The sequence below is a fragment of the Musa acuminata genome, chromosome BXJ2-2, assembly GCF_036884655.1.
Source record: "Musa acuminata AAA Group cultivar baxijiao chromosome BXJ2-2, Cavendish_Baxijiao_AAA, whole genome shotgun sequence".
Lineage (NCBI taxonomy): Eukaryota > Viridiplantae > Streptophyta > Magnoliopsida > Zingiberales > Musaceae > Musa > Musa acuminata.
In genome coordinates this window covers 17359235-17371312 of record NC_088339.1, presented here as the reverse complement: position 1 = coordinate 17371312, position 12078 = coordinate 17359235, and the positions used below count along the sequence as shown (strand labels likewise).

Genomic DNA, 12078 nt, shown 5'->3' with positions numbered 1-12078 from the left:
ATTTTTCTACATTGAATGAATTTTCAAATCGATATAATTTTTATGTAAGCAATAATTCATACACCCCCCCCAAAATGCCGATTTCGATCCTAACAGAGACATGTTAGCATCATATGATAACACTTGGTCATTAGGCCGACCACAAATGGTGTACAAATGACAAATGGGTCGAGTGGCATGTCATTAGTACATTGGAAACATATGCCCAACACGCTAACTTCCCGACCCTATAGTAGACACATATGATCAAGTGACGGGTCTCCAACCTAGGTTGAACTAGTCAAGGTGCCCGATAGGGTCAACAAACATTGCACCATTACCTAGATTCAGCTCGAGAACATCGCATGTTCCACCACAACTATAGATGATCTTGGATATAATGGTTTTCTAGATCACTTACAAAACGAACCATAGGTGCGTACTTGAAAGAAGAATGACACTCCTCATTAGTACTATCCGACTAGTCTGAATAGCCTAAACCCATAACTAACTTGATCGTAGGAGGGACATTTGTTAGGAATACCCCTAACTTAGTTTTATAGGTTCAATACTTCACAAACGGTAACCCAGATTAAGATCAACTTTGAAAAGATTTTAATTGAATCTGAAATTATCTTTATTAGTCCTGTTCAATGAGTACGAATAGCGTAAACCTAAAACTAACTTGACTGTCGAAGGGATATTTGTTGGGAACGCTCCTAACTTAGTTTTATAGGTTTAATACTTCACAAATATTAACTCGAACTTGTTGAATCTCGGATTTTGATAATAAAACCAATTGATAAGTGTTTATGTTTTAATATGTGCTTTGAGTGACGCAGGATGCTTCGATCGGGATGAGACAATTAAAGTAGGAAGAATCATGTTGTGCTGGGAGAAAACATGTCAGAAGATTGGACGTCGAGCTGGTGGATCAATCGATGTATCGACAGAAGGCTTCGGGCCATGGATTCGGGCATCGGGCCAAGAAAAGCGGATATTACGCCAAGAATATTGGAGTTGCGGAGTCAACTGGCTGATTGGGCAATAGGCCGCAAGAGAGGACAAGGCACCGAAGAATCGAATGAAGCATCGAGGGAGCAATAACATGCTAGACAACATGATTAATGCTTAGTATTAATTGTCTAGATCGAAGTATATTTTTACATATGTAGGATTAACTACAATAGCAAGGCATGAAGCAAAATGAAGTCCCGGAGTCAAGGACACGATTTCATTTGGATTTCGAGAGTTCATTAGAAGTCTGGACGTTCGTCGGAAGTTCTATCAGAACCAGCCGAGAAGTCTTGGAGCTTGCCAGAGAAGCTCATCGGAACTCACTAAGAAGATCATCGTGTAGTCCAGGAGCTTGCCGGGAGTCCGCCGGAACATTGTCGAGAGTTCGTCGGAAGTTCACCGGAAGATCGCCGGAAGCTCACTGGAAGAAACCAAGACATAGGGACTTATTTAGCTTAGCAAATGTCCTAGGAATCATAGTTAGCACGTAATTAGGTTTGGATTTGGGCCAACCCAATTAGGGGCCAGCTAGGCCCATGTAAGGACTATGTTGGACCTAATAAGAGGCCCAACCGATACCCCAAGAAGTCTCACCGTCATGGCATAGTCTTCAAGACTGTGTCAAGCGGTGGTACTGCCAGTCTGGGTGGTTGTACCGCCCCTAGCAGGGTGCCAGACGGTGGTACCACTAGCCTGGGCGGTGAAACCGCCCAACACAGCCCCCTAAGCGGTGGTACCGCCCGTGCTCGGAAAACCCAGGATGAGAAGTTTTTAGGCTCCAAGTTTAAATCAACTTGAAGCATATAAATACCCCTCTTATCCCTGGTTAAAAGAGACAAGCACAAAGTATTCAAAAGTGGGAAAATGCTTCTGCAATCTCTTTAGAAATTTCCTCTTGTACTCTAAGTTTAGAATTATGTAAGAGGAGTGTGAGTGCTTGTAAGGGTTGTCTCCTAAACCCGTGAAAAGGAGAAGAGGGGTGTAAAAGGTGGTTGGTCTTCGCCTATCGAAGGAAGACCGATAGTGGATGCCGGTGGCCTCAACGGAAGAGGAATCAGCAAAGTAGATGTAGGTCACGACGACCGAACCACTATAAATTGGCGTGTTCTCTAGTTTGCATTTATGTTTAGTAATTTACCTTACTGCAAACCTCTTTAATTGCTTACTACCTTCAATTCATTTACGAACGTATTTCAAGTTAAGTTTCCGAAGAATCAGTTTTCAATGTATGAAGGTTTTTTAAGACGTGATTTTACTGCTACACTAATTCACCCCCCCCCCTCTTAGTGCCGACCTCTTGATCCTGACAATTGGTATCAAAGCCTCGTTATTTCTCATTTAGTTTAACATCTAAGAGAAATGACTCTTTTCGGTTTTCAAGAGGGTCACTCTCTCATTCGTCCTCCCTTTTTCATTGGGACGGACTACACTTACTAGAAAACTCGAATGAGAGTTTTCTTGCTTTCGTTGGATTTAAATTTATGGAATATTATTGAAAATGGTTTTCGAATGTCTTCTCTTCCAATGAACCATTGGAATGATTTGGAGAAGAAGATGTTTTCTTTAAATGCTAGAGCTATGAATACTCTATTTTGTGCTTTAGATAAAACTAAGTTTAATTGAATTTCTATGTGCGAAACGGCTTTTGACATATGGCGCACTCTCGAAATCACACATGAAAATACTAGCAAAGTTAAGGATTCTAAAGTTAATTTTTTAATGCATGATTTTGAACCTTTTCATATGAAACCAAGTGAAATCATTTTATACACCCATTTTACGGATATCATCAATAGTTTAAAAGCACTTGATAGAAGTTTTTCGGATTTTGAACTTGTAAATAAAATTTTACGTTCTCTTAATAAGAGTTGGGATCCATAAGTAATCGCAATATAAGAGACAAAAAACCTAAACAACCTACCACTTGAAGAACTAATTGGGTCTTTAATGACCTATGAAATGACGTGCAATGCACGTAAAGAACTTAAGAACCACCTTCCAAAGAATAAGAAGGATTTCGAACTGAGAACATTTGAAGACCACTCGAGCATAAGCTCAAGTGATGGTGAACATGAACAACTCACTAAGAAATTTAAAAAGTTAATGAAATAAACATTAAAGAATAAAAAGGATGCAACTACTTGCTTTGAACACAAGAAGAAGAACATAAATTAGGATGAATCGAGCTCCTCCGAAGACAAGAAAAAAATCAACAAAGGCGAGGTGACAAACTACGCCTTAATGGCTTTCGACGATGAGGTAATCGAAACCCCCTTAATTTATTTTAAAATTACATGATGCTTTTCATGATGCATTTATTTTTTTGTTTAGAATAATTATTTTTTTAAAAATTGTATGTTTAAAAATAAAAATGCAAAAATTATGATCATGCTAGTAATTTTGAAAATGATAGTGAAAATTACATGTTTTATAATGGAACAGAATGTTAGATTTAAATCTAATAATGATCATATATATGTTTTTTTCAAGAATAAATAATGTATATCTTGATGATTTCCGAATTTGAGTGAAACCATGCTTGATGTCTTAATGAAAATATTAAGAAGTTTGATATCATGCTTAATGATGATGCATGGTTTTTGTATGAAAAACTAAGCATGAAAAGTTGATTCACCTAAAAAGAAAAATGCTTTGTGAAATCTATTTCGATGATGCATAATGATGTTATTATGTAATGAAAATATTAAATATTTTGAAACCATGTTTTGATGTCATGCATAATAATCATGCTTAATAAATTTCGAAATTATGCATGATGATTTTCAAGTAATTTATGGTTTATTGATCTTGATGGTTTTTATGACAAAATTTATTTTTTGATCCTAAATGATTGATGATATATATTTTTTCTGGCATAAAAAGGACAAAGGCATGCTTGTATGAAACAAACTAAAAAGAGAAAAGCTTTCTCTTAGAAAAATTTCTCTATTTTATCGATTTTTCCAAAAAGGAGATTAATGAATCCATTTATATCACTTTTGTGAATCTCTTGAAAATAATTTTGATTTGATGATTTGAATTTGAATGAGTTTTATTCAAATTATAATCTTGAATTCTTCAAAATACTTGAGATTTTTTTCTTAATCAAGATCTCTTCTTTTTACCCTTACAAATTTTCTTGGTATTTTATTTAAGAGGAGATCTACTATATAAATCATGTCTTTTGATATTTACATGATCTTATCTCTCATGATATGATTTATTTTTGTATAACCCCTTGTATTAATCATCCAATTAATTCTTCTTGATGAGATGAAATGAATGTGATGAAATGAAATTATGCATGAAATACTCATGATATTGTTTTGATGCTCTAAAATGATATAAAATTTGCTAGCTTATGAGTATCATGTATGATATGATCATAATGATGATTGATTTATTTTTTTTTTAATATCATGTATGAAAAATGAAATATAAGGTTTTAAAATTGTGCTTGTTTTAATTTGAAACTATTATGATGCACAAATATATTGAAAAAAAAGATTGATACTTCAACTTTGTCATGATTTAAAAATTGATGCAAAGGAAAAAGAATCACAACATTGTATTCTTCCTTTCTATTTGATAATGACATAGGGGGAGCAAATTTTGCTAGCTTGCTAGCTTGCATCTTTTAAGAAGAAGCAAAATGCTTGCTCATCTAAAAAAGATGCAAAAATCTTGCCAACTTTCATGTGTAAAATTTGCTAGCTCACAAATTACAAGGGGAAAATTTTTCTAGGAAGCAAAGTCGCTAGCTTATTTAAAAATGATGCATGCAATACTTATGATTTTATTATGATAATGTATTTAATGTATTGTATATCATGTATGAGAATCATGATTAAAATTTCATTGACTTGAATTAAATTTAAATTCAAGGTTTATCTCAATTATGACATATTGAAATAAGAATGACACTTTATTTTTGTCATAATTTAAAAATTGATGAATTGCACTATTATTTTTGTTATTCCCCTCTTTTTGCCAATGACAAAGGGGGAGAAAGAAATTCTAGCGTGCACATCACAAAAAGAAGCAAACTTGCTAGCTTGCTAATCTCAAAAGAGAAGCAAGAAGTATCATCTTGCAAATATCAATAGAAGCAATATTTGCTAAGTTACACATTTCAAGAGGAAGCAAAATAGTCTATCTTGCACATCTCAAAAGATGTAAAATTTGGCTAACTTTTATATGTGTAAAATTTGATAGCTTGCATAATGATAAAATTAGAAATTATGTTTATTATGCAATGATCTAAATTTGAATATCACAAACACATGAATAGTTAGAACTTCTCATTTTTGTTGTTGACAAAGGGGGAGAAGTGTGTTGATGTCATGTATGATTTGATCATGATATGTTGCTTAGATTTTTGAATCCAAGAGATTCTATCAATATGACATATTGATAGGGCTTTGTTTAAACTCCAGGAGTTAAGGGTAACTCCGTCGTCGATTGGTTGTCATCATAAAAAAGGGGGAGATTGTTGAATCTCATATTTTGATGATGAAACCAATTGATAAGTGTTTATGTTTTAATCTACATTTTGAGTGACATAAGATGCTTTGATTAGGATGAGACAATTAAAGCAGGAAAAATCATGTTGTGCTGGGGGAAAACATGTCAGAAGATTGGATGTCGAACCGGTGGATCAATCAACGTATCGACAGAAGGCTTCGGGCCATGGATTCGGGCATCAAGCCAAGAAGAGCGGATATTGTGCTAAGAATATCGGAGTTGCGGAGTCAACTAGCCAATTGGGCAATAGGCCGCAAGAGAGAACGATGCGCTGAAGAATCGGACGAAGCATTAAGGGACCAATGACAACATGATTAATGCTTAGTATTAATTGTCTAGATCGAAGTATGTTTTTACATGTGCAGAATTAACTACAATAGCAAGGCATGAAGCAAAATGAAGTCCCGGAGTCATGGATGCGATTTTGTTGGGATTTCGAGAGTTCGTCGAAAGTCCGGACGTTCGTCGGAAGTTCTATCGGAACCAACCGAGAAGTCTTGAAGCTTGCCAAAGAAGCTCGTTGGAACTCGCCAAGAAGATCGTCATGTAGTCCAAGAGCTTGCCAGGAGTCCGCCGGAACATTGCCGAGAGTTCGTCAGAAGTTCGCCGGAAGATCACCGGAAGCTCGCTAGAAGAAACCAAGACATAGAGACTTATTTAGCTTAGCAAATGTCTTAGGAATCACAGTTAGCACGTAATTGGGTTTGGATTTGGGCCAACCCAATTAGGGGCCAGTTAGGCCCATGTAAGGACTGTGTTGGGCCTAATGAGAGGCCCAAACAATGCCCTAAGAAGTCTCACCGTCGTGGCACAGTCTTCGAGATTATGTCAGGCGGTGGTACCGTCAGTCTAGGCGGTTGTACCGCCCCTAGCACAGCCCCCCAAGCGATGGTACCGACAGACTGGATGGTGGTACCGCCCAATGCAATGATAGTGTCAGACTGATACTAGCGGTGGTACCGCCCAGCGTAGGCGGTGGTACCGCCCAACGCAGGCGGTGGTACTGCCCAGCACAAGCGGTACCCACCGTCCAGTGCAATGTTAGTGTGAGACTGACACCAGCGATGGTACCACCTAGCGTAGGCGGTGGTACCCCCAACACAGGCAGTGGTACCGCCCTTGCCCGAGAAACCCGGGATGAGAAGTTTTTAGGCTCCAAGTTTGAATCAACTTGAAGCCTATAAATACCCCTCTCATCCCTGGTTAAAAGAGACAAGCACAAAGTATTCAAAAGTGAGAAAACGCTGCTACTATATCTTTAGAAATTCCCTCCTCCACTCTAAGTTTAGAATTCTGTAAAAGGAGTGTGAGTGCTTATAAGGGTTGTCTCCTAAACCCGTGAAATGGAGAAGAGGGGGGTAAAAGGTGGTTGGTCTTCGCCTATTGAAGGAAGATCGATACTGAATGCCAGTGGCCTCGACGGAAGAGGAATCGGCGAAGTGGATGTAGGTCACGACGACCGAACCACTATAAATTAGCGTATTCTCTGGTTTGTATTTCTGTTTAGTAATTTACCTTACTGCAAACCTCTTTAATTGCTTACTGCCGTGTTTCAAGTTAAGTTTCCGAAGAATCGGTTTTCAACGTACGAAGGTTTTTGAAGACGTGATTTTGTCACTGTACTAATTCACCCCCCCCCCCCCCCTCTTGCCGACCTCTTGATCCTAACAGAACTCAGATTGACTTGGAAAGGTTCTTGATTGAATCTGAATCCCTACTCCTGTATTTTTTTTTTGTCCTTAGAACATTATAAGTTCATATTAAAGAATTAGATTAAATCAATTCATCGAATAAAATTGCATAATTATTATTTAAGAGATAGCGTCCCCTATAGTTATTTTCACCTAAAATATTTATTTATAAAGATCAATTTTATCTTCATAAAATTTTTTGAACTTATGCGATCAATGAATCAGTTCAGATAAAATCCTTGGACCATCTCCCACATGCCTCCCCCTCCACTGAGTCTGCAAGGAGGTTTAGGAAGAAGAAAGCCAAGTCAGGTATCGATCTCATGAGCCGTGCCCGTTCCTGCAACTGTGATCGGTAATCACCCCTGGTACGAGGCATTTTCTTTTGTCATCGGGCATGTTTCCACTTCAGGCTTCCGTTTCCGGAATCTGTGAAGCAGCGGACGACGGTTGCCGTTGACTACAAATCGGACGGCTTCAATCGTTCCTAATCATGGTGATGGGCCGCCCATGCAAAAGTACAACAAAACTTGGACGGCCGTCCTCCCTTGACACATCGCACGTGTCCCGATCCGAACGGAGTCTACGTGGCTGCTGTTTACGCGGATGGTCACTCAAGCCCAATGACATCATCACGCAAGCCCAATGACATCGTGGGAGATGCCGCCGCGGGTTGACGGTCAACGACCTGTTCTCCCCCCGCGCCCTCTCCGACCAGACCGCGGTTAATCGGAATCGAATGTGTGACGTGGCACGAGGAACGCGTTTTCTCGCGCCACCGCCTCTTTAAGAAGCTTCGACGACTTCCCCCCGTTGCTCGCGTCCTCCGTGCCTCTCACCATTCGCCTTCACTCCCTTCTGAGCTCCAATCCCAATCGATCGCCCTTCTCGATCCTCGAATCCGCAGAGGGATATGGCGGACAACTGCTCGGTACTCGATCCGTGGGTGTACCACTCGGAATCGGCGTGGATCAGCGAGGTCTCTGCCCGCGAGAACGCGGCCGTCGCCATGGCCCTCCAGATCTCCCTCTCCGACACCACCACCTCATCCTCCTCCTCCTCCTCCGCCGCCTCCGCCGACACCCTTTCCTCCCCTCTCCTCCTCCTCCAGCACCAATTCACTCCCCCCTCTTGCTCCTCTGCGTCCGGAGACGCCACCCTTCGCCGGCGGAATGCCCTCGGCCCGGCCCTGCAGGGGCGGGTCTCGAAGAGGAAGTCGCACGCGTCGAAGCGGTCGGCCACCACCTACATCTCCGCCGACCCGATCGACTTCCAGGAGGTGGTGCAGCGGGCGACGGGGTTCCGGCTCGCGGGGGAGCCACTGGTGAAGCCCGAGCCGGTACGGTCTGCGGCGGGCGACCGGGCGGCCCTGCAACAGATCCGCCTGCCCACGCTCGACACCTCGGTGTCTTTTCTGGATACGGGCGCGGTCGGGATCCCGAGCGGGGGCTTCTCGTCCGGGTCACCACCACCTGCCTACGCGCCGGACTTCGACTTCGATCCACTACTCCCGGCCTTCCCTACGCTGGATTCGTGGGGTGTCATGTAGAGGAGATGCTTCTTTAGACGTCATTTCTATGATAATTTATATAATTATTATTTTATAGTAGATTAAACTTATACTTAGTTGATTGAGTTAAAAAATGAAAATGCTAATTATATTTCTTAATGATTCGAATATGCGAGAGAGCAATACACTTATTAAATTAAGAGTATATAATCATAAGGTATCTTAATTAACAATCATACCTCTTAAATTATTGATTTATAATAATTCATTGTAATAATTTACAGAAAATATTTGATAAAATTTCATAAAACAAACTATACTAAACCTAAAAATTTATTTAAATTTCACCATCAATTTTTAATAATTCACTCAATATATAAATGAACTAGTTAGTATAATCAAACCATCACACAATTCTATAAAAAAATTTACTTCACTATTCTAGTTAATCAAACGATCTTGAATTATCATAAAATTTTATAAAAAAATAATAATTATAAAAACTAAATATACACCAAATTTTAATTTCAAATTGAATCATTTGGAGGCTAAATTATCCTCTTAATTTACTACTAATGCCTATTCTATTCTACTGAAATTAGGTTGGGATTGTCTGAACTTATAAACCTCAAATCTTATTATACAAAGGTGGTAACTACTTAATTATAAATCTCATAGAACCCTGAGAAAATCTTTTAAAATATATCAAAAATATAAAACTTAATTATATACCTAAGGGGTTTAATTTAGCTCGAATAAAATCCCTTCTTAAAAAAAAAGAAGGAGATTTTAAGTACCTCATATTAGGATAATAACAACTAGATGCATGAATCTTAGATTAAAGTCATACTAGAAACCTTAGAATCACGAGGATTCATACAAAATATATTCAAAAATAAAAAATATTTAAAGTCTAGGTTACTTAAAAGTAGCTAAAAATATTAGCCTATTATTTGTAAAACCAAAATGTTACGTATAGCAAGGGATGAATTAGGTTTTTCTTATCTCAATATTTCTTAGAACTAGGGGTTCTAAGCCTCCATAAGAAAAGCTAAGAGAATGTCTAAAGAATAAGAGAAATGCCTATGAATTATTGAGTTAGTGTCAGTCATAGGTGCTCTGCAAGCCAATCATATGAGTGATAGTACGTGTGACTTGACATGTAGTCTTTTTGCTTATTATTATTTGATATTTTATCACTTTATATTGCATGTTGTATGAATATATTGTGATATCTATGAATCTATGTAATGGAAATCGGATCGTGATGAGATCATGATAATGAGATTGATTCACCTTTAAACACACATCCTAAATAATCCCGGTCATAGGTTACTCGAGAGGGACATCGAGATAACTGGACAAACTGGTATGTTATATACTCATCCATATGATGAATACAATTAGTTTCATAGTTGTTCATGTGGGGACACTAGGAATACAATGCAGGTGCTCATTGGAGAATGAGTTCACTAATTGATCCGTTCATATAAAGCTGGATGGTTGATGATGCCTTATTATCAGACAACAAATTTATGGTCCTAGTGGTCTATCTAGTTCTTAGACTCGAGACACCAAGGATGTCCTATATGAGTACTTCACTTTTGATATCAGACTTATAGGTCTGGAGGTTTCAAATCTAGCACAACTAGTTTATCGGGAGTGGTAGCCAACCTAGGAGGATCATCCTCTCTTAATGTTATAAGAAGAATATTCTATGTATTCTTACTTAGTCAAATCCTTAGCTAGGGTCATTCAGATTGAGAGAGAAAGATTTCTCTAGTAGAATCCGATTAGAGCGAAGCTCGAGTAGAAACTATATAGGGCTTAACAATACCATGCTCGGTATACGGTCTCTCGGGTATTAGATGTTGAATCTCATATTTTGATGATGAAATCAATTAATGAGTTTATGATCTAATATGCCTTTTCAGTGATATAGGGCTAGCTTCGATCATGAAGAGATAATTAAAACAAGAAGAATCAATGTTGGGCTAGAGTGGAACATATCAAAAGATTAGACATCGAGCCAAAGGATCAATCGACATGTCGGTAGAAGGCTTCATGTCATGAGTTTGGGCATCAGGCTTAGAAGAGCAGACATTGTGCCGAGGAGATCGAAATTGTGGAGGTCCATATGTTGATTGGGCAAAAAGTCACAAAAGAAGACGATGCGCCGAAGGATTGGACGAAACGTCGATGAATCAATGACATGTCGGACAACATGTGATTAATACTTTATAATAATTATCTAGACCGAAGTAGTTTTAAGTTATAATTGAGTTGAAATTAGGCCAACTTAATTAGGGACCAATTTAGCCTATGTTGGAGGTATTTTGGGCTAAGAGAAAGGCCTATTTAGTGATCCAAATGTTGGGTTAGGCAGTGGCACTACCAGAGGCTCAATCTCCAAGACATAATCTCTAAGACTATGTCAAACGGTAGGTACTGCAAGTCTAGGTGATGGTATCACCCAAAAGAGTCTCCTAGACCATGTCAAGTAGTGGTACCACTAGACTGAGCGATGGTACTACCCAATGTCAGTGCTGCAAGCAGTAGTACCACCCAACATAAGCGGTGGTACTGCTAGGACCTGAGAAACCTAGGATGAGATCGTTTTTTGCTCTAATTTTGAAGCCATTTGGGGTCTATAAATATCACAGCTATTCTTGAATGAAGATGAAAGAATTGAGCAGAAAAGGAAAAGAATTATAAGTTAAAAAGTGTTGTAATCTCTCTAAGTTTAGTGAGTCTCTTCTTCCGAGAGTTGGAAGGTTTCTAAGGAAGGAGTGAGGTCTAGAAAAAATAGAGATGTAAAAGTTCTCTCCTGAGCTTATCAAAAGAAGGAAGAGTTGTAAGGGTAGTTGATCTTCGCCCATTGAATGAAGATTGGTAGTGGAAGCTGGTGGTCTCGAGTGAAGAGGAATTGAGAGTGGATGTAGATCATGATAATCGAGCTACTATAAATTGGTGTGTTTTCTTTCTTCTCTGCCATATACTTACTTTGCAATTGATTTACTTCTTCATTACTTTAGCTACACACTCTTATAAATATTTTTAAAGTTAAACACTTTTTGATATGATATTATCGTTCGAAGTTTTCTAACTCGACGTAATTTTACGTACACACTAATTCACCCCTAGTGCCGACTTAATCCTAACAGTTGGTATCAGAGCCATGTTTTTCTCATTTAGTTTAACACCTAAGAGAAATGACTCTTTTTTATCTTCAAGAGGGTCTTTCTATCACTCATCCTCCTATGTTTAATGGGACGGGCTACACTTATTAGAAAACTCGGATGAGCATTTTCTTGCTTTATTTGAACTTTGATTTATGGAATATCATTGAACTTGATT

The 12078-nt window shown here is 38.6% G+C and overlaps 1 protein-coding gene across 1 annotated transcript; it reads left to right on the top strand.

Moving 5' to 3' along the window:
- Positions 1-8124: 8124 nt before the first annotated feature.
- On the top strand, positions 8125-8760 carry LOC135604776 (calmodulin-binding protein 25-like). Its single transcript, XM_065094425.1, has one exon. It carries the CDS (start codon positions 8125-8127, stop codon positions 8758-8760), a length of 636 nt encoding a protein of 211 aa, XP_064950497.1.
- Positions 8761-12078: the final 3318 nt, after the last annotated feature.